The sequence below is a fragment of the Planococcus citri genome, chromosome 3 (assembly GCF_950023065.1).
Source record: "Planococcus citri chromosome 3, ihPlaCitr1.1, whole genome shotgun sequence".
NCBI classification, from domain to species: domain Eukaryota; kingdom Metazoa; phylum Arthropoda; class Insecta; order Hemiptera; family Pseudococcidae; genus Planococcus; species Planococcus citri.
This window is the reverse complement of record NC_088679.1, coordinates 36,811,121-36,837,854: the sequence shown is the minus strand read 5'-3', so window position 1 is coordinate 36,837,854 and position 26,734 is coordinate 36,811,121. Positions and strand designations below refer to the sequence as shown.

Genomic DNA, 26,734 nt, shown 5'->3' with positions numbered 1-26,734 from the left:
TATAGTATTCTTTGCTAGTAATATGCAATGATTACTTCACAGAAGTTGTTTTAAAACTCTAGAAACGTTATTACAAGGCAAAACGTTATTGTAAGGCAAAACGTTATCATAGGGTAAAACGTTTCCATAAGGCATAACGTTATTTTAAAGCATAACGAAATGAAAACGAAAAAATTTGAGCAAAAGTAGGCAAAACGAAATAAAAACGAAATAGAAAAAGGGATAACGCGAAACGTAACGAAAAAAAATCAGAGGCATAACGAAAACGAAACGAAACGAATTGCTGTTCCATTTTACATAACGTTATGAAAAACGAAACGAAATTAATTTCGTTTTGCCAACACTGGTTTTGAAGCTTCCAGCTGCTTTTAGGAAATTTCAATTTTCCAAAAAAAAACACCATACAACTTTTCAAAAAGTCGCTGGAGGCTCCAAAACGACTTGAAATCCACCATTAGTCAACTTCGTAGCGTATTGAAATTAGTTTGCAGAATGAATTTCGACTCTCCATCTTAGTTCGATGAAATTTTTGGGAAAAACTTTCACCTTTGTTTTAGTTGAATTTTCGAAGTGCCATTAATAAGGAGCAGAAAAATTTTGAAAACGAGATTTATTATTTGTGCGCTAATAAAACTAAAATCTGCTGCTAAGGAGACTAGACAAACCTTGAAAGTGAGCAAGTGTCGTGTGATTTATCGAAATACCTATAGGTGCATTTTTGAAGCTACCTACGAACATGAAATGATATTATTTTGGCAAAATAGCGAAAATTGGCTGCTAGGTGCCAGGAAGAGATGCAAATTTTGAAAATGATGTCAAATTTCATGCATCAAAAATGCACGTTTTTGAACCTCCCAAGTACACATTTAATTATAGGTACCTACTTCGTTATAAAAACTAAAAATAGGTATACTTAATTACTTACTGTTAAAGCGAGAAGCAAACTAAAAAATTTCGAGAAGGTACCTATCCTTATGTATTATTTCTTGCTATAAGTTTAAGTGTCTCATTTGTCCATTCGCGTGAAGTTACAAAACCATGGCTGACTTCCTAGACGAAGTTGGTGAATATGCAAGATTCGTTATCAGTTTCAACACGTTTATTTTTAGAATGTAAATTAGGTATAGGCTTAATTGATACCTCATCATACAGCCTGCATAGAGATTATTAACTATTTATGTAAATCTTTACCACTTCGTGGAATATTTTGATAATTGCAATGTCAAGGACTGCTACTTTGTAAAGAGATACCTATCTTCTTCGTTTTTAAGTTCTATAACGAATGGAATTTATCACGAATGAATTCGACGTTTTGTGTTAAAAATTTTTTTAATGGATCATGTTTTATAGTTGTATAGCTTCATGAACGATCGAATCAACTGACTCGCTTATTTTTCGAGGTGTCAGCGATTTACACGCGGTGCGGTGACGAGTTACACGTTTAAAGCGACTAAAATAACTTCCGATTAAAATTCGCACCTGTTATCACTGTTTGACAACGTTTGTTTTGAACCATGTACCTACGTAAGTTCAGTTAATTATACTTTTAGGTACGTATATGCATGCGTTCATTTTGGTAATTTAATTCTAAGTGCTAACTTAAATGAGCTTGTACATACAATCACTTTCGGCATAAAATTTCAAAGCATCCAACTTATCAGAAAATTATCTCATCGTCGAAATTGAAATATTCGTGTTCATTGTAATTAAGCTACTGCACCGTGACTGACGGCAAATTCAATCAATTAAAATAAGTATTTCAGTCGTTTGATATTGTGCTATAGTACATAGAATGTTATTACTCAAAGTGCGGTTTTGTTGACACAGTAATAGTTCATTTTGAATACATGATTAGATACTTGTATGTGGGAGCTGTGCTAGGTTAGAAATAACTCATTCTGTGTAAGTACCCTTTATTTAATATGAATTTCACAGAAGGTAGGTGCTTTTGTTATTTGATGATAATTATCAAAATAAGAGTCTGTTAGTTTTCTTTTCTTTTCTTTCGTTTCTATTCCCTCAATAATTGTAGCTGATGGAAAAAAACTCAAATGGCAGAAAATACCAATCTGGATGCCCAATTTCTGAGAAATCCAGAAAATTTTAGGTGAATTTTCGCTGTTTTCAAGAATTGTGGTCTAATTAAAATCCATCAAGTGAACCCCTGTTTGAGCTGTTGTTAAAATAATTTTCTGAGGTTTGCTTTTTTTGTAGTTTTGATGTTGAAGAAGTCCATCCCATCACAACACTAATTTTTGAAATTTTCGGAGCAATAACCCTTCCTCTCCTTCAGTTTTTCGCGAGACCCTATGATCCGAAGGTCTGGTTTCCTTTTTGTTGTTGAAGTAGGTACTTGAATCAAAAATTTTTTTGCGAGGGGAAATATGAAAATGAAATGGTTCAACTATCAGAATATGAAATTTCATCACAAGAGCTACTCTTACCCCTTACACTTGGCAAAAATTTGTAAATTCATAATTGATGAAATTTGAAGCTGATGGCAAAAAACGTTTTTAAAAATTTGCCCTTTCACCATTTTCAGTGTACTTAATACTTAGGTAGTAGATATTTGAAAGGTTTAGAAAATTGGATAAAATCATAGAAAATAACTTCTTTGAACTGGGCAGGGAACCGTAGTATAATTCAAAAAATACAAGGAACGCGAACGTGATTAAAATATGATTTTTACAGATGACGTTTTTTCAGTCTCAATTTACATATTATGATTTTCTTATTTCTTCAATTTTTCACGATTGGGATATCCAACAAAAGAGCCTCTCGAAGTGTCCACCTCCGATTTGAACGAGATCTCTAGGAATTGATACTGTTAATAATCTCTGAAATGTTAGTCATCTTTGAAGTAAATAAATTTTTGGATTCAGAATACCCCTGCTCAAAGGTACCCACTCCTTAGGAAAATTAATTCTGCTTTTGCCCAGTGGGCAATGGGCCAAATGAGGTGAAATGTTTGTGGCACATACCTTGTACTCTTACGTTAGCTATAAAATAAAATTACTGTTTCACTTTTAGGCCAAACTTCCACCCCACTTGTGGGACAATTTGTCCCTGAGCAGTATTTTCCAGAAGGCCGACGTTTTTCAAAAAAGTTTGCAAATCTTATTTTGAGAGAAGAAATGCAATCGTCATTTTTTTTAAAACTTCATTTTTGTATGGAAAGGGGAAACTTTATGGAATAGAAGCTATCGAACTTAGTTTTTGAAAAAAAGTCTCTTGTATGAAACTTTTTCAAAAAAGTTCTCCACAAATAAAAAAAACTCTTCCTCCAAAAATTACTTGTTTTGAAATAAAATTTGCTCTTTACTTCAACTTTCAAAAATGAAAAAAAAATCACCAAAAAACTCATTAGAAAAAACTACAAAAAAATTCATTTTGAAATAATCACAAACAAGTTCCAAACTGAAATACCAATGAATAATTTATTTTAAATAGCCACAAAAAATGCTCTTGAGATCATCACGAAAAAATTTATTTGTAATCACTCGAAAAAAATTTATTAGAATTCAACAACTTTGAAAAACCAATTTAAAATCAATTTGAACGAAAAGCTAAAATTCACGAAATTGCATGTTCACGTGAAGGCTTCTGAATTCTCGCTCGAATAAGAGGCGAATCAAATACGAAAATGACATGAAACTTTTTTTTTTAATTCTTCTAGATAAATTCACCTCTTATTCGAATTTCAAATGCGAACATATGCGAAAATCGTGCTGAAAAAAAATTGGAAAAAAGCACTGCTAAATTCGTGTGAGTTTTACTAGCGTATTTAGCAATTATTTTTCCCTATGTTTTCACATTCGGTATGTTTGCATGGGAAGATAACAAAGAACCCAGCTAAAGGATCCTTTCCTCTTTTTTTAAAGGGAATTTTCCAATTAAAATACGAACTAAAATTGCATTTGTACAATTGAATAGTAGTAGAGAACATTCGTGTAAAAAAAATTTCTTCTTTCAGACCGAGATCAATAGTGCGCTAATACGCACTCTTTCAAAAGTAGTTCTGCTCAATTCATTTGTTCCATTGAAACTGCTGCTTTAAGACTCCTACGATGCAGACACAACAGAAGATTCCAGGCAAATCGTGACATTTGAGCTTCTATTATAAAAATCACATCATTTGCATTAGTTACCAATTAGCAGTATAATGACATTCGTGGTAAACGTTCGTAAAATAATTAAAAACGTCACCGTCGAACCTACCGTGTTCTTTTACTTCCTTGCCAGCGCTTTACTCGATGTATCGGATACAAATTTATATTTACAAAAAGCATGCAGATCGAATTGCACTTCAGAACCGGATCTCGATACTCCTTGCGACGATGAAAAGCAAGGAATCCAATTTGTGTCCTCGGTGAACGGCACTTACCGATGTTGGCAATACCTAGTTATGTTGATGCTAGTCACTTTGTTGATGTCGTGGAGCGACGATGCAGGAAAGCAACGCAAAATATTAATTATTTGGCCAATTATCGGTATAATCGGGCAATCGATGAATGGATGTCTGCAGACGTATTTTTGGTCGTGGTCGCCTATGGTAGGAGCCATAGTTGATATGAGTATTCAAGCCATGAGCGGAGGATTCTGTCTGATGTATTTCGGAGCTCAGCTTTACCTCTGCGATGTGACCAGCCCTCTTGATCGTACTATGAGGATTGGTGTCTTGTTGTCTGTCACAAATATATGCCATCCTATTGGAAATGGAATAGCTGGATTTTTAATCAGAGGCATCGGATTTTTTCATTTGTTCTCGTTATGTGTGCTGCTGTCAATGGCCTCTTTGGTTTCGGCTGTGGTTTTCATCGAAGATATTTCTGTACCTGTGTCTCATGAGGTTTCTATTTTGAGCGTATTGAAATGTACGCGAGTTGTGGACAGCTTTAAAGTCACTTTCAAGAGGAGCTTGGGCAGGAGAAGAATTATCGTTTTGATGCTACTTTTGGTACACGTTGTTGTGCTGTATTCTAATGAAGGTAGGTTAGCTCTGTGTTGGAAAATACTAATTTGAGAATGAAACTAGATTTTATGGATTGAATAAAATATGTATAGGCACATATTTTTTATTTATGAGGACAGGTTTTCGAATTAGATTATATTTGTGTAATATTTTATTATCAATTTCAGGAGAGAAAACGATATTCTATTTATGGTTAAGATATAAATTCAAATGGGATGAACGGATGTTTAGTGTTTACCAGACTTATAAGATGATCGGTATAATTATAGGTAAGGTAATTTTAATGTGATGCCAATGTCATATTATTATGTATATGTATCAGGATTGTCGTAGATTTAATTTAATACAACATGGTACCTGTTTCCTTCCAATAAATTTAAATTCAGAAATTTCAAGAAATATTATGTTTCCAGTATACATTTTTTATAGATCAGAGCATTAGGTATTATATGCTTTTTTACTTACTGCTGATTTTAAATATGTACTTACTTGTTTTTTTTTTCAGGTACAATGTTTTGTTCGATTATTCTGAGTAAAATGTGTAAAATTCATGATGGAATTATTGGTGCATTCGCTGGATTTTGGGATATGCTGGCTGCTTTGGGTTATGTGTTTGCTAGTCAATTGTGGCATTTATATTTGAGTAAGAACTTTATCATACATTTATAATAGTTTACGATACGACAACCTAGCAGTAGGTATAGGAAAATTTTTGTAGTTTGATTTCTATAACTCATTCTCAATTGAGCAGAAAAATTGTTCAAATTTTCGACACAGGCACCACTATGTTTTAGCTGCATTGTTTTATTTTATTTTCAGTTGTATTGCTCAATTTTTTTCTCGTTGTAGAACAATTACGAAAAGCGGAAAATTTTCTTTTGTAATGTAGATTGTAGTGGGGCTATTTAGTATCTATCACGAATGTTAATTAATTTTATTAAAAATTTCAAAAAATGAAGGAACGAAGTGGTAATGAAGACTCAAGTTTTTATATGAAATGAGTGAGGTCAACATGGACATGGACAGTTTTCAAACTTTGATATTTTTCACATACATAAATTCAAAAATGGAGCATTCGAGAAAAAAAAACTAATGGCATTGCAGAACATTGTAAATTTAATTCTGTACAACTTCAGTTTTTAACATTTTTGTCAAAAAATCTATTTAACCTCCGAAGCGCCTCAAAATTTCAGAATTATTACCGTTTTTTGCAAATGATACATATTTTGGAAATTTGGAAATTAAATCTTTTGAAAAAAAAAATTAATTACGTTTACGTTATACGATTCAAAATTTAATTTCTACAACTTTGGTTCATATCCTTTTTTTTGGAAACCCCTTCATTCGGCCTTCATAGTAAATACCTATCTCAAAATTTTGAGAATTTTACTTTTCATTTTTTTTCCACAGAAAGAGTTTGAAATTTGGAGGAAAGTTTATGAAATGGGATTCTGGATGTGTTTTTTTGTATTTTACAAGTCTTATTTTTTAATTCAATAGTTAGGTACCTAAAAACTTTGTAGAATCAGACATAGGCATGGGCACATGCTCAAAATATTCAAAATTGACCTTTTTGTTGCGGCTCGATCAAAAAAATAAGACAATGTTTGAACTCAGTGCCTTCAAATTAATAATATTCGATACGTCACTTCACCTGTGAAATTAATTTTGAATTTCGACAAAAATTTGAAAATTTTGTGTCATATCTCAAAGTATTAAAATTCTATCTTGAAAATGAGTTCCCTAAGCTCACTATGATTCTTTCAATTTTTCAGATGGCAGCTTTCAATTTGTGTAGTTCTTTGAGTTCGGTAGTTTTGCATGAAAATGCATATTCTTAAAAAAAGTAGCTGTCAAATGAATTGCATACTCTGTTTGCCGTAAATAACACAACTACAGGACAACGTTATATTTACGGCAAACTGAGTATGCAATTTTATTAACACCATCAAATTGCCTCCAAATCAAATCCTTATTGCCTGGAACCCAAAATGAAGCTGATTCCTTCGGCCTCGTTCAATTTTTTTTACGAATTTTGTTCGATGTTTTGTCAGAATTTTCACCCTGACTTGTCTCAAGAGAGGGAAGGGGGCTTAGGAATTTTTCAATTTTTTTCTCAACAAATTATTTTTTAAAATTAGGTTTCATTGTCCCTTCTGAACAGTAGGTAAGCACAAGTTTCCCTCCCCACTTGAATTTTTACAAAAATTCCAATTTGAGTATTGATTGACATGTATTTCGATTCGATCTCTCTGTCACATTTTCCTTTCCCACCAGTATGATTTTGAAAAAATCGAAAAGTTATGAAAATATGAAGGTAACGAATTGGTTTTTAATAATTTAAGATCATCCAGATGTTTCTATCTAATCCCTCATAAATCTCACTTTTTTGAGAGTAGAAGAGGCTGGTGAAACATCGAAGACGAATATAATTTTTTTCTGAGCAACCTCCTTGAAAAATAACCATTCCGAAGCAGTTTAGAATTCATAAACAATTTCAAAATTATATTCTATTGGAGGGAGGGGGCATGATGAAGGGGAATAATTATTGAGTTCTCTCAGTTATTAGCTAAGATCAGTTCTGGTTGAATCAGTACTAAAAAGAGATAATCTATTGAACTGATACTTACTGTCAATTTGTTAAGCACAATACTTAGTTGATTGATGCTTCTATTTGTTTGTTTGTTTTTTTTCAATAGTTCCTTTGCTCGATATATTTCATGGAACTGCGATTGCCATTTGCTTTTCTTTTCTCACAAAATTCTACAAAAATGACGAATTCGGTAAGAGAATTACTATGGATAAAATTCGCTTATGTAACAAATCCGCATCGAGATATTTACTCGTCACTTTTTCTATAGGCAGATTGAATGCTGTTTATATGACGTTTACGTTGTTCGTTCCATTTTGCCTTCCTATTTATAATTTCATCTTTCAAATGACTATGGATACGTTTCCTTCGGCCGTATTTGTGATCAGTGTGATGATAGATATCTTCGTTTGTTTACTTTATGGGTGAGTATACCTTATACATACAAAGTAGATCTGGAAAAAAAATCATCTAAGTAAAATTTTTAAAGAATTTTTATCCTTACTTTATATGTACCTTTGCTGATTGTTTTTGATTTCAGCGGAGCGTATGTGCTGACCAAAAAATGTGAAACTGAAGAATTCTGTAAATCTGTTCAGCCGTTGAATACGAGTAAATTCAGTTATGAAAAAGACGCGGAGGAAAAAATTTATTGAGACTTTAACGATATAGAAGATTTATTCGAGATGAAACTGGAGCACTTGATTCAATTTTTTAGTCAGAAAAATTATTAAAGTGATACGATCTGATTATTGGGGTATTAAATTTTAAACTTTCAAAATGACAGCCTCCTTAACCTCTCTTTTTGAATCTGGCTTCACGAACACCCGCCAAAAGTTTGTTGATCACCTGATTGATAAATTCGCTGCTGATGAAGTTTGAAAAATTTTAGTGTTTTTCGTGTTATTTTCAGTATATGAGTACTTATACTTAGTTGATATTTGAGAAACCTGAAAAATTGGCGGAAAAAAGATTAGGTAAAATCACTTCTCTGGAAGACTGAACTCTTTGATGTTTATGGTAGGTAGATAGCATAGAACCTCTCATCGGTATAGTAAACTCGAACTGGATAAAATTTGAAATAAAGTTCACTATTTGGTTATTTTGAGTTCAATTTCGGTAAAACCGACTCGTACAAATATTACATATTATGTGTTGCATGGATCCTATCGTAATTAAAAAACAATTAAACAACAAGTTTTGTACGAAATGAAAACGTGTATTCGTGAATCGGAGCATAAATATGTACATGAATTTTTTTAATTTATAAACTCTCTCGTGAAACATTTGCAATTTAATCATAGGCCTAATTTACTATCGGCGAAACAACAGTTAAAATGAGCTATTTCCATTCAAATAGGCACATAATATGAGATCAAACAGTTACCTTCCTACCTATTTACGTACTTTTTTCAACTGTTGAGAGAATAAAAACGTGGTACTGTAACCGAGTACAGGGATAATGGTGGTTTTTTTACAACGCTTCATTCGTTCCGAGTAATTTTTAATTTGAAAATGGCAGATTAAATCCTTTCATAGGAATATTAAATATGTGCCCGCGTCTAGAAAAAGGGTACTAAGGGTAAAAACGTAAATTTTAAAGGAGAGCGGTTTAAAGTTTACGTTTGTATTTTCACGTAATTTGAGTGTAAAAACGTGAAACTTCGCGTGGTGATGTAGTTTTCGACGCTGTTTAGCAATATGTATATTGTTGACAAACGCGTTTTGCCTTGCAGCAGCGCTAGCCGCTTGGTTAAGTCACCCGCTCGCGGAGCGAAAGGTACAGAGATCGAGTCCCGCCTCGGGCACGAAATTTTTTCAAAATTTTTTTTTGCGATTTTTATTTTTACGAGTTGAATTTTTATAGAAAATCTGATTTAATCATTTTTTTTTGCTTTTGAACAATGAATAATGAATTTTTGTGCAAACTAATAATTATTACAAATGGTTTCAATTGAAAATGAAAAATGAACTGGTCTCATTCGAATTTTCATGAAATATTACATAAGAATCAAAATAAAAAAAATTTCACCCAAGTTACCCTGAAAGAAACATAAAATTTGATCAAAACCCTAAAATTCCATTTTAAAAAAATTTTTTTTTTGACTTTACTCACTTAAAACGCGTGTATTTCGCTCTAAAAAGCACTCTACGGGTCTGGGACCGGTCTCATTCGAATTTTGACGAAATTTTACATAAAAATCAAAAATAAAAAAAATTTTGAAAAAATTACCCTTAGTACCCTTTTTCTAGACGCGGGCACATATGCTCGACGACGGTAGGTATTTTTTAAAAACAATATTTCCAACGAAATCATTTCCCACTCATGGTTCAAATGTACTTGAATGGCTGCTTTTCATTGTCGCCATTTTATTCGTACCTACCGCTAGGTTTTTTCCATCTAAGATTTTTTTTTTAATAACTTATAACTTTTCCTCATGTAGCGCTTACTTTGCGTAGCTGTTGTTTGAATTTTCATTTATAATTGCTATAAAGCTAGGATTTATATGCAAATGCATATCTGCTACGGCTGCACGAGTTACAGCAGATATCTATGTTTCTTTTTCGATTCAGTACAATTTTAAAACGAATTGCGAAAATTTTTAGTGCATACATCATCATATATTTGGTGGTTTACGCATATTTGGAAAAAAATCACAAAAATTGATGCAAAAACATAAAATTCTGAAGAAAAAAAACTGAAAACATTTTGTATGTATTAAAAAAATTTAAGTGACTTTGATCTTGAGAAACATCTCGTTATTGGCTCTTATTGCACTGTTCAATTCCAATTTTGCTTTCGTGAAACTTTTATTATAAATTTTATTCGTTTTATACAAAATAAATTTGAATGTGATTCGATATTTTTCTCGTTTAATCAATTCATTTCCACCTGTGGTTACAATTTGAGAATATTTTTTTGCTCAGATTGACAATAGGTAGGTAGCTAGGTACCTTTTTTTTGATATGCCATATGCTGTGCTTTTATAGCGCTTATTCGCATATTTTGATCATTTTTGCGCATATCGAATGCTCATAATATAAATCCCAGCCTTAATAATTGCACTCGTTAATACAACTTTTATGCGTTTGTAGGAAAACTCTCGGCTGATTCGTAATTGCGGAAAATAAAACGTTTGTTGTTGAAATCTTTGAAAGAAATTTTGTAGCTTTGAAATGAAATAACTTTTAAACAAGTTTTAAAGAGTAGTTTTTTTTTCTGTTCGTTGAGAAGTTTCAATGTTTGAGCAAGCGATAACAAGCACGACGCAAATAGATGTTTTCTGCTTGATTTCATCTTGTACCGTGTATCTTTACGTATAAGTACCTAAGAATGTATCCTAACTCGACTTTTTATGCCATGTTTCGGTGTGCGTCAACTTTGAGAAGTTTTTAATGCAATATAGAGAGGTTCGTGTCTTAAAATTAAAATTATATGAATGAAAAATGCAGTAATTTTTTTAAAAAAGAAATAGGCACTTGAAAAATCCTAGGTACTTACCTACCAAGGATGATGAAATCGATTTAGGCGTGATTATAAATTTAGTTTTCAGTAGTTCAAGTTTCAAAGCTACTCAACCAAAAAATCTAAGATACCTACTATGAAATTCTTGCCGATAGTGAACACCTCAAAAAAACACTTCAGTGACGATACTGCCTGAAAAAGTCCTCTGAATAGAATTCTAAAATTAAAATTAATTTCAGCTAAAAAAAATAATATATGCATAAGACTTTAAAAATTCTTAATTTTAAACATTTTTGATGCAGGTTTGTTGGATAACAAATTCATTCAAACTTGAAAAATTGAGAAATTAATTCGAGCAGCTTGTTTGTTTTTTACATTCTTAACTAACTATGAAATATTTAACATCGATCCAGGAAAATAAGAAAATTTTTCTTATAGATAAATTATTCGTTTCATCTAATTACTCTTCATCGGGATGATGAGAAAAACCACCCCCAATTCAAAAGTTATTTATTAACATCTCGAATAAACGAAAAGAACGAGTACCTACTTTTGCCTTTCACAAAAACATGAAAAAGCTCTCATTTTGCAGGGTAAATGAATTTCGCATAAAATGTATAACCTTGAAAATTGTATCAAAATAAACTAATTCGTTTCAATATGATAATTTGTTTTGTCATTTTGAAGCATTCTTTTCGTAAAGTTTGAAAATTTCCTATTGTTCTTAACGTAGCACCTAAGTCATTAGTTTGTTCTCATTAAATGCCAATTATGTTTTCAACGGTGAATTTTCTGCGTGTATGGCTGATATCTGTAATTCTGATTTTAAAACAACAGTATTCGAGATGTTCTGTGTTGTTGATGTTATAGTGACTCATCTGAAACATAGAGAGCGTTAGTGTGTACCTATTTTTTTCTTTCTTCGATACACAATACATGGAAGGTATGATTGTCTATTCTGTGTTGCAGCTTGCAGTTTCAGTTGCACTCTTGTTATTGGTCAATACAATAACCAATCATTTCAAGCTTTCATATCAATTCTTTCTTCTCATGATAAGTCTCACTTTGAAACTTTTTCTTGCTGATTTATTTGATATCTTTCAATTCATTTGATTCATTATTTGAGAAGTTTTATAATCTAATATAAATTTGTCTACTTCAAACCTAATTAAAGTTAGCTCAACTATTATCTGCCCCTCCACTCATACTTTCTTTAAAAATTATGAACAGGGTGGTTCATAACTGAATAAAGTTTTATTGTTCGAGATATTTCAGAATGAAAACCTCAAAAATGTATACTACAGATCACAAGATATGGAAAATTTCATGTTCTACATTGGTAGGTAGGTAAATTTTTTTTCTTTTCATTTTTTCACCAGACCTTCAATTTTCTTGTCAGTTAGGTTTTTGGGGAGTAAAAAATGCTAAAAAATTAACATTTTTCATCATGGTAAAAGTTGAGCTTGGCGAAGTAGCTTTATCCGCAGAAATTGATGAGCTACACCCCTCCCCCTCCTTTCCAGTTACAATCGATCTGACTTTGATCTACATTCTATCCGATGAATGTCTATTATAAAAACTGAATAAGTCGTAATTTTTAAGACTCACGTTCAAATAGCAAGAGTACAAAAGGTTCTAGAACCCACTCTGGAATATTTTGAAACAATTTCCAAATTTTGAATTTTTCTCTACATCTCGTTTTAAGATGATATTTTTAGATTTTTGACTTTTTTCGAATTTCTCGTCTAATTTTTGTTCAAGATGTCTCAAAAAGAAATCTCATAGATTTTTTCAAAAATTGACTGTACTTTTAAAACGTTCATAAAAATTACATAATAGGTAAGTATAAAATTTTTCCATTTTAGAGCGTTCAAGTTTGACAAGACGATGTTTTTGAGATATTTTGAGCAAAATTTTGAAGGCTCATCTTTAAAAATTTTTACCCCTTCGGCTGCTTTCTATTTTTTTGAAGTAGGTATACCTACCTACTGAATCAGTATTTTTTTAAACAAGCACAATTTTTGAAAAATTTACGTACCCCTCAAAAAAAATTGTGGGTACTCACTACTTATACTTACAAAAACAAACATTAAAAATAATTTTTCCAAATTTTTAGAAAATCATCATTTCAAAAGAAGCAAACATTTTAATGATAATTTTATTTTAAAAATTATCTGAACCATAATTTTTTCGAATCAATTCTATTGTATTAATTGATTTTTAATAAAATGAAAAAATATAAATGAAGTTTGATTTTACTTTTTTGGGATTAGTTCGATTAAATACGATCGTCGGTAATTATGAAAAAAAGGTCGTTGAGAATTGAGATCGAATGTGTACTTACTCTTTGGATTCGACCTTTTAATGTTCACCTCTGAATTCCATTTTGAAAGAGGTGAGCCTTCGAAATGAGGTCATTCCTAAAGATCGGATTCAATACCTACAGATATTCGAAGGCCACGATTTCGAATTAGTAGAAATCGTCCACTCAGCCTCCTTAAAAACTTGTCGAATTCCACATTTTTCGTCATTTTCATTTTTTGTACCCGCCTTGAAAACTGATTGAGATTTCTTTGTTTGAGCTTACGAGTCGACTTTTTTTCAGGTTACGATTACACAACTTTCATTTTTACAAATTTAATTTTAAGAACATGGCTTTTTTGACACATAAGTACATCGCGTTTAAATCTATGAACTAAAACTACATAACATAGGAAAAGTAGGTATAGCTGGTAAGAATTCGGATTAAAGTGATGGAAAATGTCGTTGGCTTTCACAAAACGTTCAAAGAAAGCTGAATTTGGTGCTATAGGTAGGTACCTAGATAGGTAGTTGTTATAGGACAATTTTTACAGAAATTGAAAAACGATCAAACACTCGTACGATAATGAAATCTAACGAAAATACTTGTAATCAAAACACATCTGATGCTACCAATTTTGACAGATAGGTATGAGTACAATATCTAAGAGATCTTATGATTTCATCCAAGATGGAGACCATCTTCTATCTTGTTTCTGTTTATTTTGCATCCATTGATTATGATTATTGTTTTCATCGAGTACCACAAACGATTGATCTGATTTGAACTTTTCGAATGGTTTATGGACTACATCTGGATTGGTAACTTCCATTCGAAAAGGAGGTCTCATTTGATTCATGCAATCTGATTTTGAAGAAGTTTCAGTGCTAGATTCGTCACTATTCTTGACCAAAAAACGTTTGCCTTTTTGAAATCTTCTTTCGGCTGACCTGAGGTAAAAAAAAATGTTTAGATAAGTAGTGATTCGTCATTGGGGTTTGCTTAATAAATAAGTAGATCATTCAAACAATAATTGATATAGGTGCCAATGAATGTAAGCAAAGCTGCAGTTAGCTGTGCTGGTGATGCAGTCTACAAAAATTTGCACCAACTACAAAGTAGGTACCTATCATCAAATAATTTCATAGATTACCTGTCGAGTATTTTGGCCGGATCTGCATTATCATCAAGTATACTGAACGATACACCGTCATGTCCATCTGTAGTATGACATTGACGTGATTTCATCACAGAAGGATCGTGAGAAAAATCAATAAAAGCAGCATCATATTCCGGAGAGAGTTGTATTTCACCCTCAGGTTTCAAATGTGTCGACGGACGTAAACTTTTTGTCCTTTGGTTAATTTTAAACGGTTTATATTTGGCATTAAGTTCGGATTCTTTTTCTTCAATTCCAACTGTAGGCATTAAATTCGAACTCGGCCTTGGAAAAGTTGGTCTCTGAACAGGGAACTTGACAAAAGAATGTTTATATTCTGGACTAGGATTTCTTGGAGTTGAGCCATCTCGAATGGTATCTTTGACATGGCATCGTGTAGCTTTGGCTGGTGCAGTTTCACTTTGTAATCTGCTACGTCTTCTGAATTTCACATCCGGATACTCGGGATGAAAATCGATAAAACTAGTCTTGTATTCTGGTTGAAATTCCATTTCACCTTCGGTATGTAAATTTTCCATACTTCTGATTAGAGGGGTACGTTCGGCATTATGAGGATATGTGAAATTACCTCTGTACTCGGTAGCTGATTTGATTGCCTCGCGAGGTATTTCCAAATTCGAGTATCTTCTTAATAATTTAGTTCGAGGTACATCTGCGAATTCTTTATACTTCTCGTTCGTTTCAGTCGACAGATCTATTTCACCTTCCAATTTCAACGTGGTGTTACGTCTGGCCAGTGTGGCTTTTTCGTTCGTCTCAGGCTGTAAGTATTTCTCCCTGGTTTCGGTACTGTCTTCGAAATCACCTTCGACTTTTAAATTTGTAGATTGCCTAGTTAAAGCCGCCTTTCTAGCTTCTTTAAACATGACGTATTGTTCTTTAGTTTCGGTCGAACCAGAAAATTCAGCTGGTTCGAAATTTTCCCATTGATCGCGTGGTTTCGTGTTGGGTCGTTTTTGCACAGGAAATTCGACGTAGCTGTCGTAGTATTCGACATTGAAGTCTATTTCACCTTCGGGTTTCAAACCTTGCTCTTTAATTTTCATTTTCTTCTTTTTCCAATTTCCGAACGGCGCTTCCGACGGGATCATAAACGAGCGGAATTTTTTCTTGTACTCTGATTTATATTCGGCGAACTTTCCCGATAAAGGCCTTAAATTATCTGGTAACTTTGACGGTATTCGTTTACGTCGATTCCATGCAAGATCGTCTACGGTGAAATAGAGAGGGTAAGCGTGACGACTGTGAGGTATGGAAGATTCGGTTGGCGTGGAAGACTTGACGGCTGCCTTTTTCGACTCGTTCAACTGCCCATTTTTGCGACTTCGAGTGTAACGAAGTCTGCAATGAAAACAAATTTTCTTGGATTATTCTCATGGTTTTTTTTTTCAATTAAAAATAGCACAAATAGCCTACTATATAAAAATGTAGATTTTTCTGAGGGGAAAGGGGGTTAAAATCATGACATAATAATGTTTTTGTTTCATTTGATGATTAGGTATGATTTTTTTTTTTTAGTTTAAATTTTAGAAAACGACAAAGTTTTTAAAAATAAGTATGAATGAAATAGTCTATCAATTGTTAACACTTTTTCCAAGGTCTTATTTCATTTTTCATCTTGAATATTTTATTTTTTTGAATCATATTCATAATTACGAGTTCCAAATTCTCCTTAAACTAGCAGGAATTGATTCAAATTCTTTGACATTTCAACCATGAATTGATATTTTTACGGGATCATACATATATACCCAAATTTTCAAATCCCCTGCTCATCCAACGCACTCTTCTCATTCCCATCTATTTTCTCACTCCCCAACTTGATTTGGAAATTTGCCAACAATTTGGACATTTGAAATATTCAGCTTTCGACATTTTCAATACCTAGATATCAGTTTTTTTTCTCAAGAAATCATATTCCAATTACATAAGTAGGTATCCGAAATTTCATGGCTTTTGATATGTAACTTACTTGATTCAATTTTTAGAAAGTTTTAAAGAATTTGATGAAGACCATTTTTAGAATTAAAAATTAAAATTTCTCAGCAAAAATATCATACCTATTGCTAATGACAATTTTTTTCATGATGCATAACCTACTAGGTACGTATTCCTCTCTTCCTTTCTCCCTTCCCTTGAAAACAATAGAGCTGCAAAGAAGCGGGGAAAAAATTCCGAACAATTTTTTTTTTTAATAAACATTTTTGTGTTGATTCAAGTTTTCTAAAATTCAATTCAGTAGGGTATAATTTATCCACGAGTCATTTTGTTGTTGGCAAGGGGAGGAGGGATGAGGCGAGGTGAGGAGAACAAAAAGAGATCCACTATGGACCAGTTTCGGCTCTTAGAGGTTCGTTCCTTCTCACTCAGTTTCAAATTAATTTTTTGTTCTTTTTCCCAACCTGAACTCAAACACTTTTTAGGATTTCTTCAATCAAAAGCAAATTGTAATTTTTTTATCTCTTCAACGTGCCATTATTATTTTGATATTTTGTAATGTGATCTATTTTTTTTTTCATTTTTCCGTTCATTAATTTTTCATTTTAATTAAGTATTTCTTGTAAAATGTCATTTTATTCAAAAATTTTTGTATTTTAATTTCATTTTTATGCTGCAAAAATGCATAGGCTAATTCTTTTATTATGAAAATGTGAAAATTTCGTATCTTCGATTTCGGAAATTAGGTTGAATTTCGATTTTTAATAATTCATTAAGTAAATTAATCTTCAGACCACGAAGTATTTCTTTATTTAAGAAGTACTTGAGTCGATTACAGTTCGATAAAATTTCTGACGAGGAAGGTATCCTAAATAGCAGGAGAATTTCTGATTCAAAATGCAAAAAATAAATCACCATTCAAAATTTCAACTACTAAATGTATTTTTAGATTTTTGGTGAATTTTTAAAAATTAAATTTTATCCAAAAATGGGAAAAAATTAAAATTTTACCCAATTTACCGGGAAAGCAGAAATTTTGAACGTATCTACACATCTCAGAACCTTCCCTCTCTAACCGTTTGGAAACGGTTTTAAACTTTTCTGAACAGTTCTGGAACCTGTAGATTATTTTTAAAAGTCAGCGATTTCAATTGAAAATTTATAAAACATGACATGCAATGTACGTGTTTATAATTATTTAGATGCTTAAGTTAATTTTAATAGCATTCAGGCATGACAACTGGAATTCCAAGAAAATGGCCAAAAGCTCTGGACCCGTTTGAAACCACCTTCAATCGACTCCTCATGATGAAATTAGGGTTCAAGGTAAATTTTAGCTTTTCAACTTCATTCGGTGATATTTCATGGAATCTGCTGGAGACTCCAGAACTGCTCAACGTGGTTCGAAACCGTTTCCAATCGATTCGTACGGTTGAAAGTTGGGTTCATACGAAATTTCAGCTTTGTAGGCCAATTTGATAAAATTTTGACTTTTTCTCAAGATGAAAAAATCTTAAAAATTCATTTTACACGTTCTTTACGTAATAAAACTTCACAAAAACCTCAAACCTTGAAAAAAAAATACAAAAATTTTTTGGCAGCGGTGGGATTCGAACCCACGCCTCCGAGGAGACTGGTGCCTTAAACCAGCGCCTTAGACCGCTCGGCCACGCTACCAGATACCAACTTTGGGCTGTTTTACGCCACGCGTATCATTATGTTACATTGTATTGGCGCGTACAACCATCAACTTTGAACTTTAACATAGCAAAACACGAAATTTCATTTCACCTTTTCAAAAGCAAAATCAATTAAGCCGATAAAATCTTAAAGAATACTCACACTGTTACACAACTATACACGATGAAATCTAAGCCTGTGTTGGATTTATTATACCACTTTTATATGCTTGAAGTTCGGCGCGCGAAACATATCAATAAGGTCTTACTCCCACCGTGTACCTAGCTACCTATTCACTTCACTTTAAAGGTCAATGTAAAACTGAATTGTTATTACGAGATTGTTATATAGTAATCTTCAAATATGCCATGAGCCGAAATATAGGTCACTGGATGGGTATTCCATCAATCAACCTAACTAATGCCAGAAATTCATGTATGAAATTATACTTTTGGTAAAAATCTTTTCCTCTTTTTTTTCCTATTGACAAATAACACGCCAACTTGAGGTTGAGCTTCGAATTGCCTATTTTTCTGTATTGTGAGTGTATTTTTTTGTCTTTCGGTATTATAACATGCCATCGTTTTTGTATTGTTTTGTTGCTTACATGAGGTTAGTTTGCATTAATTCGAGATTCTATCTGTTTTTGTATTTATTTATTACTTATTTTTAAATATAACGTGGCCTGGATATTTTTATTTTTAGCAGGAGTGGAGGAAAAGGGAATTAAGTGGGGTGAAGGGGTACAAACTACGAACCAGCGTGGGTCGTTTTTCATTTTTTTTCCCCTTAAATTTTATGAAGCCTAGTGAAAAATTATGATTTATGATCAAATATTTGTTAAATTTAAATTCTAAAAAAAAATTTTAATTTTTGGTTTAAATTATTATTTAATGTGCACTAGTCCTTTCACGAATAAAATAATGTAAATGAGTTATTCAACCGAATTACACCATCTTGAGGAGATACCTTTTAACTATGTTAGGTATTTTAAAGGTAGAAAACTGTTAGGTAATTTAGGAACTCCTGAACTTGACAATAAAATAAACATTGAGCTTTTCAAATGGTTCAAACGTGATGACATGGAAGTATGCAATATAATTTGCAGGACTTGGAGTTCTCTACAAAAAGTGTCATTTTCATATTTTTTCCATGTCTGAAATTGAAGGTGCGAGAGAACTACGAAGATGTCAATCAATTCCCAAGGGTACAAGCCCCCCCCCCCCCATTTTAATCGAAATAAACACTAAATATATAAATGAATCAGTGGAACATCGAGTTTCATTAATTCGAAGTTGCTGAGTTGGAATATAGGCTCATTTTTTCGATCCAACCACTCTGACCCTCCTCCCTCCTTCTCGTCACCTTTCCTTTCCTCTCTGCCTTCGGTGATCGGTGCCTTCAAATGGTCAGAATACAAAAAAATGATAAACAATTTTTGAGACGTCATTTCTCAGGTTTATCGAGAGCTTCAAGTTCAGATTTCTGCTCTTTTTTTTGAATCCCCCCTCCCCCGATACATTTTTAGTCTCCAATTGTAAAGAAAAAAATCGAAAAATTATAGAAATGTGGTGTTTGGCCGCTCAGAAATCCCTCGTCTCCAACTTTTTTCAAAATGGGGAATTATTGATGTAGGTAGAGGTACCTACTTACTTACTTATATTGATATTTGACTTCAGCGATCTCAAATTCAGAAAATACCTATTCCATGTATCAGTGGATTTTTTATTTTTTTTGAATTAGATACTTAAGAAACCAGAATGGTATTAGGGAATCGTATCCGAAGAAATGGGTGAATATTCGAACTCTGCGTCCTCGAAAACTTAATTTCTTTTCGAAAGAAAGGATAAAGTGTTACTCTAGATAATATGTAAAAGTATTGTAAATCAAAATTCAAGCATCGAAGTGATTCAAGGACTTTTGAGTTTTGATTCTAAAAAATGGAAATAACAGGTATGTATAAATCAAAATCAAATTGTAAGCAGGTACACATTTTTAAAAATGGATTCTGGATTTTTTTTTACGAAATTCGTCGAGTAAAAAATTAGGTGATCTTTTATAGTTATTCTCCTCACCTTTGCCAATTTTTTGGTACTTATGATAACTAGGTACATATTCCCAAATATTTAAATTTAAATTCATAGGGTAGCCATTCTAGATATTTGAACCCAAAAAATCTTAAGAGGTAATATTTTCAATAATTCAAATCCAATTTGATTAAGTAATTTGTTTCGTTTTTTTTTTCAACGAAATTTCGATGAAATGTCGTAAAGTTTTTTGTTTCTGTTCATTGTAGATTTTCAATTAAGGAGTACATATTTTCAAATGAAAATTGAATTTCATTTAGAATAAAAAATGTAGGTAAACAATAAAATTTTGAAATTCAGGTAAAAAAATCCTGACCTACTTGACATGTTTTTATCATACCTATCTACTATTGATGAACTTTAATGTAAATGATAGAGAAGAAAAATTTAAATTGATTAGGTACCTGAAATGATGATTTTATTCATTAGTTATAGTTACCTACTTAATCTACGTTTTGTGCTAGGTAGGTAACTAGGTATGCTCAATTTTCTGAACCAATCTTTCAACAAACACACTTATCGTCATCACGATTTTAAAGATTTTCCTTTCCAAGGGAAAACTACTCATTATAATATTGTATTCGTGTAACAAAGTGTACGTCTACGTTTTCATGTAATCTATTGTCTGTATAGATCTAAATTTGTTTTAAACATTTTCGGAGCAAAACAACAGAAGAGAGAGGAGAATGTTGCGCGTTATTTTTAGAAAAATATCTTTCAACGAAAAATCACGAATGCTTAAATTTCGCAAGTTGCCATAACAATTGATCAACAATAAAAAGAAAATGCATCAACGTGGCCTTTAACACGATTACATTCAAATTACGTGTATCACTATTTATTCACTAAAACAAAGATAACATATCTTTTTCCTCGTAAGTACGAGATAGGTATTTTGTGATCTAATTTGCATTATCAGAAAACTTATCACTCAGTCTAATTAAAAATTTCAATTTAGTCAAAAAAACATTGCCAGTTTGGTATACTACTGCGTGAAAACTTGATCTAAATTTATAGATTGGTACCAAAAAAAAAAAAGTTTAATCTCAAAATACGTCTTATTTGAAAATACGAGTGAAAAAAAAAACACATCAACTTACTTGTAAAAATATCTCCTTTGAAATGGAAAACAACTCGATACATGTTTTTTTTTTCTAAGTGGAAATATGGCGTTGACGTTACTACATTTTACGTGCTACTCGAATGAATTCCTACGGTGGTGTTGACTTTTCCATATGGGAACTTTTTCGTTCGAAGTTAATCAATGCGAAAAGCGTATAGATATATTTTGTTAGTATAATTTATAACTGTCATAAGGGAATTAAACGTATTAGAAGCGATGAAAAGTGCAATAAAAGCTCATTATCGTGGCACCGCCTTGGATACCAAATCCTGCTTATACTTTATTAGCGAACTTACCTACCCATTGTTTCTCAATTCCCTACTTTAATTTAAAAAATTTCTTTAAAATTTTTTGGACTATTTTTTTATATACCCCGGTAATACATTTTGTGTTTTTTTTCTGGACTCTGGGGAACTGGATTTAAATGATCGCATTTTCACTATTCTGTACGTCCCAGATGGTTTCGTGTTCCTCTACCTCTTTTTTTTCTCGAACATGGCTGATTTATTATTCAAATTTCTTCGGCATAAACGTCGAATAATAACGAAATATTAAACATTTTTCTTCCACTAGGTTTAATGGGTTCCTAAAGTGGTCTGTTTGAAAGAAACGATTCTATTTTATGAATAAAAATAAAATACGCCTAAACAAGCGTGCGTGATTTTTTTATACGTCAGAAAAATTTAGCTCTGCCTTCCCCATCTCTGCCTCGTATTACGAATAATCTTCGTGTACAGATAAAGAAAACAATTAATCTTCGGCGATTACACGAATTTACACACTAAAATGGTTTAAAATCCATCTCATTCATGATTACGCACGAGAGAGAATATTTTTAAAAGATACGGCGCGCCGGGTAGGTAAAATTAACTTCAGACGTAAACAGTTAATCTATAACAGACGATTATTAAAGGTGATAAGGATAACGATAAGCGTGTATGCGAAAGTGAAAATCGTATTGCAAGTGAATTAATCAAAATGCTGAATATTTTGTACGTAAAAGGTGAATATATTTCGATTAATATTTAATAAAACTGACCTGGAAAAGGGTAACGGTTTCTTGGACGCAGCCATGATAAAAGCTAAGGTAGGTAACAGATAACTAACGCAGAAGCGCGCTGCAGCCAAATTAACCTACAGGTATGTGCTGTACCTGTACTGTACTTGACGTAAGGTAGGTTCATGTCGGTAATCGTACCTAACCTTGTTGTTTCGGTCATTAATTTCTTTCCTGTGGTGGTGTTTTTCTCTATATTACGTGTAGCGAATCGCTCGCTGGGTGGAAATTCCGCCAGACGTGGAAATTCGCGATCGTTATGAGAATCTACCTACTTTATGGCGGTATCGCGGTGTTGTTGAGAAGGGTGAAAGGGAAGGTAGGTATCGTTGATCTGACGACGTATTTTTGATCGTGGATTTTTTTAACTGACAACTTGCGAGTGTTTTAAACATTTTTTCTACCTCTGACCACAATATTTTTTCTTAAATTCTGAAATGTTTTCCAATTTTTCTAGAAAGTGGTAAGACTGTCTTGAAGGCTTGATCTCAATTTTCAAAAGGCTTAAAAGATTGATGATAGCTTCAGAATTCTTCACCCATAAAATTACCATAGTAATCAACTGTGACCACTTTTAAGCAGATCTGGGACTTTCAACAATCGTGAAATTGATTTCGACTTTCTTGTAATATTTTCAGTAGTCTAAACACTCTAAATTGGCTAAAAAGAGGTCGTAATGGGTCGAGAGATTGTCTGTAGCCACAGTTGGAGATGAAAAAACTTTCCGGTACACGTACCTACATAATTTTTTGCAAAAAATGGGATTTTAGTTTTTTTTTTTTTTTTTTTTTGAAAAAATCCATAAGATTATCTACAAACGAGGTTTTTCCGCGAAACTGTCAAAGTCAATTATAGCGCTTTCTGTGTAGCAAATTAATGCACCAGAGAAAAGTCAATTTTTACTGGAGGCTTCAGTTCAGCTAAAAATTGATCGCAACTGATTCAAAGGGCGGGAGGGAGGAGTCAAAGATCAATTTTCAGATTTTTATTGCAAATTTATGTTTTATAAAAAATTACAGAACGAATTAATTTCTGCAATTTTTAAAAATTTGTCAAATATTCCAAAATCGACTCCGGAGTTCAAAATTTGGCTCTGAAGTGTGATGAACATGGTTTTTTTTTTCAACGAGCCCAATATCAGCTTAATTGGAGTGGAGTCGAGCCCTAAAGCTGTTAGCTGGGATGAGAAAATAATTCTTAATTTTTTCATATCTCACCAAGGTAGGTATCTTGGAAGAAAGTAGGACAGAAAGTCCTCCTTCCCCATCCCATTAGTTAAAAACAAAATTGATTACTTTTTTCAAAGTTCCTGTATTTGTTTTTAATTTTGAAAAAACTGTCTAAAAATATTTTTATTGGGAAAGAGACAAGAGTACGTTACAGTGATTCTAACTTAACAAAATCATCGAGAGCAATTTTTCATCTTGCCTATTTTACAAAAAAAAAATTAAGCATCTAAAAACAATTTTTGGTAATTTTTTTTTTGCAAATACTCAAAAAATTTGGAGTTGTGATTAAGCACCATTTCGTAAAAATTTCTGTCTGGCTAATGAATGACATCAAAATACGATCAAATCAGGACAGAATGTTGATGTTTGAATTTGTATGTGATTTTCTACTTTTCAAACCAATGGGACGAGTCTGAATTACTCTGGAGCTTCCAGTCCAGCAAATTTCATGAATTCACGGTTTTGGAAAAATTCTTTGAAAATTGTCCAAAGAGAGTTTTAGTCAGCCTTAACAAACTCAGATTAATGTTCTGATAATCTTTCTCAAAAATTTACGAATAAATCTCAAACCTTCGTCTTTCTTTAATTTCGACAGATAAACTTTCGGAAAATAAAAATGTGTTCTGATTTACCTAAATTGGGAGAAAGTGATGGATTTTGAAAAATTTAGTCATTCACTAAGGGCGAATTCATGAGTGAAAAAACCTATCCAGATTTTCATTTTTTTTTGCAATGAATTTTTTTTTCAAATTTAAGCTCAAAAAGTTATATAGGTAGGTAAGTATTTATTAGGTAGCGACCTGGGAAGGCAAAGTATTTCTCCCAAGTTTTCATAATTTTTGTATAAAATTTAAATAGTGTCGAATCGACAGAAACCTACCAGTTGTGTTTACAAGCGTCAGAGTCCTTTTGCACGAATTTTAGGACATTTTTTGAGAAATTTCATGCTTCTAAAAATACTGCTAAAAGTTCAAAAACAACTCAAATAGACCTCCAATTGGTCTTCGAGATTGAAAGCGTGACGCATATCTACATAGTTATAGTACTTACCTAATTAGATTTTTACCTTCAAAAATTTTCTGGAGACTTCAGAATTACTCAAAAGGGCTGGAAATCGAAACCGTTTTCTAGGAGAAGGAGAATTGAGGGAACCCAAAGAGCTTATTTCTAGCACAATTAGGTATAATATTTTGATTTTTTTCGCCTCGACTCGTTCGATCTTTTAAAATTCCCGTAAGTTCAAAAAATGGAGCTTAAGCTTCTGAAATTTGGCTCGTGCTAGATTCACCGACTTCCAGTCCAAAACAGTTGATTCACTTTTCATGACTCTTCAATTCGGCTCACTCTCTCAACTTCTTTCGCTTGGTAAGTTGATTGATAAATGATACTCGATAGTATGTTTCTCATTCAAAATGCCTTCATTGGTCAATTTTGAAAAGGAAAATTGGAGTCACTAAAATCGACAAATTTAAAAAAAGTGATAACAGTTATAAAATTGGTAGTTGTTCCTGGGAAAAATTTCCAGAAGTTCGAAAAATTAATTCAGCAAAATGGGTTTCAGTTTTCAAATTTGAAATTTCAACTCGTAACTCTTAAAGTACCTAAGTAAGTACTTAACACTAGTTATTATAAAATTCATGTAGGAATGATTAGCTATACAAATTGAATTATATTAAAATTTTAAGTTTCTACTTTCTAACCAAGAAGTAAACCGAATTTGTTGTAGCTCGGAATTGATTCCATTTTTTAAGAATTCGCTTCAAGTCTTGTAGTTTGATTGATTTTTTTATAAAAGTAAAATTGCTTTCAACTTATTCATAATTTTTTTTCAAAAACAATTGAAATTAAATTAATTACACAGCGGTGCAGGAAGTTGGTGCGTGACAGGACTTGGAAAATTTTTCATTTATTTAGAGATATTGACACGGATTTGACGGATTGAGTGAAGCGTGATAATTTGATGAACGACTGAATGACTGATTCATTTCAAGTTTGGACTGGGAGTTGGTGAATCTATAGCACGACCCCTGAAATTTTGGCAAGACGAATCCTACGAGTTGTAAGTACCTTCTTATTTAATTTTTTTATAGTAAATGGAAGTAATGACGAACAATTGAATACCCAGTTAAAATACAACAAATTCAATAGATTTTCCTGAAAAATTCCAACTCGTGATACTTACTCGTGTAGGTACCTATTTAAAATAATCTAGCCTGATGAGCACGTACCTGCAATAAGTATAGTACTTACATGCAAGCTGCCAAGTTGAACATTTCTCATTGATTTCATATCGCACCATTAAGCTCAATTATTTATACTGTCGAAGAAAATTTAATAAGGATAAAAGAGCATTTAATATAAACACCGGAGGAAATATTCAATAAAGCACCACCATTCTACTAGACACGTTGAAGGGTTAATTTACGTAAAATTCATTGATAGGGCGTAATTTCCCTCCTAATAAATCATTTCTCAGAATATTTTATAACAAGCATAGCTACCTACCTAGTACCTACGATTGTGATATGGGAAATTTCAATTAATTATGCACCGTTAAATACACAAGAGCTAGTAAATAGGTACCTACGTTGGCGGATTAGAAAAAAAATTACGGAGAAATTCACGTAATAGAGTACCTGGTACTTATGTACATAGGCTATTTTTACGCCAGCGAAATAGTAATGAAAATGTAATGAATTCCCCAAGTACCTATATAGGTAATTCGATGACTAGCTCGATGGTATATTTGTTGTTTGTATGTATAGGTATAGCAGGTACATGCACTCACTCGTATATGCCTATATACCTGAGTGGAGAACGTGAGGAAGAAAATCTGCGTCGTTTTAAAGAGCTATTATGAGAACGTTGGTATAAGTAAAAGTAAAGGTAGGTGTATCACGAGAAGGGTCGATTCGGGCGCGGTTTTTCTACAAGTTTCATGGTCGTGTAAAAAGCACACGATGATAAGCAATAAATTCGCAAAACCAAGGTTCGTTTTGTAATCTAAAAATAATTTAGAACCGAGCACCGCCAGGTAAAAAATAATCTTTAATGGCATTCGCGTGCAGTAAGGAAAATTTGCCCCGCGATCCTGTCGTTTTGTTTTTATT

At 32.5% G+C, this 26,734-nt stretch overlaps 2 protein-coding genes and 1 non-coding gene across 8 annotated transcripts; 1 reads left to right on the top strand and 2 right to left on the bottom strand.

Annotated features, from left to right (window-relative positions):
• Positions 1-1,291: 1,291 nt before the first annotated feature.
• LOC135839637 (probable peptidoglycan muropeptide transporter SLC46) lies at positions 1,292-8,664 on the top strand. 5 transcript variants are annotated; one of them, XM_065355753.1, is made up of 8 exons: positions 1,292-1,524; positions 3,677-3,765; positions 3,974-4,988; positions 5,140-5,241; positions 5,478-5,615; positions 7,672-7,755; positions 7,834-7,987; positions 8,104-8,664. In XM_065355753.1, the coding sequence occupies exons 3-8, from the start codon at positions 4,163-4,165 to the stop codon at positions 8,216-8,218; spliced, it is 1,419 nt and encodes a 472-aa protein (XP_065211825.1). In that variant the 5' UTR covers positions 1,292-1,524; positions 3,677-3,765; positions 3,974-4,162; the 3' UTR covers positions 8,219-8,664. The 5 variants fall into 5 exon arrangements, with proteins under 5 accessions (XP_065211825.1, XP_065211826.1, XP_065211824.1 ...); XM_065355754.1 differs by lacking the exon at positions 3,677-3,765 and having other exon boundaries at positions 1,292-1,516; XM_065355752.1 differs by lacking the exon at positions 3,677-3,765.
• A 4,985-nt stretch (positions 8,665-13,649) lies between these two features.
• On the bottom strand, positions 13,650-22,546 carry LOC135839921 (uncharacterized). Of its 2 annotated transcripts, XM_065356182.1 has the most exons (4): positions 22,378-22,544; positions 21,316-21,457; positions 14,484-15,851; positions 13,650-14,280 (listed from the first exon to the last, which is right to left on the bottom strand). In XM_065356182.1, the coding sequence occupies exons 3-4, from the start codon at positions 15,599-15,601 to the stop codon at positions 14,004-14,006; spliced, it is 1,395 nt and encodes a 464-aa protein (XP_065212254.1). In that variant the 5' UTR covers positions 15,602-15,851; positions 21,316-21,457; positions 22,378-22,544; the 3' UTR covers positions 13,650-14,003. The 2 variants fall into 2 exon arrangements, with proteins under 2 accessions (XP_065212254.1, XP_065212253.1); XM_065356181.1 differs by lacking the exon at positions 21,316-21,457 and having other exon boundaries at positions 22,378-22,546.
• TRNAL-AAG (transfer RNA leucine (anticodon AAG)) lies at positions 18,044-18,125 on the bottom strand. The gene has a single exon. It is a non-coding gene; the product is annotated as a tRNA-Leu (tRNA).
• Positions 22,547-26,734: the final 4,188 nt, after the last annotated feature.

Excerpts from the sequence above, each read along its gene's own strand:
- LOC135839637 (XM_065355754.1), top strand. The coding sequence starts at position 4,163 with ATGACATTCGTGGTAAACGTTCGTAAAATAATTAAAAACGTCACCGTC. Across the intron at positions 4,989-5,139 it reads TGTGCTGTATTCTAATGAAG|GAGAGAAAACGATATTCTAT; the intron begins GTAGGTTAGCTC and ends TATCAATTTCAG. Across the intron at positions 5,616-7,671 it reads ATTGTGGCATTTATATTTGA|TTCCTTTGCTCGATATATTT; the intron begins GTAAGAACTTTA and ends TTTTTTCAATAG.
- LOC135839921 (XM_065356181.1), bottom strand. The coding sequence starts at position 22,412 with ATGGCTGCGTCCAAGAAACCGTTACCCTTTTCCAG. Across the intron at positions 15,852-22,377 it reads AAACCGTTACCCTTTTCCAG|ACTTCGTTACACTCGAAGTC; the intron begins GTCAGTTTTATT and ends TTTTCATTGCAG. Across the intron at positions 14,281-14,483 it reads CCGGCCAAAATACTCGACAG|GTCAGCCGAAAGAAGATTTC; the intron begins GTAATCTATGAA and ends TTTTTACCTCAG.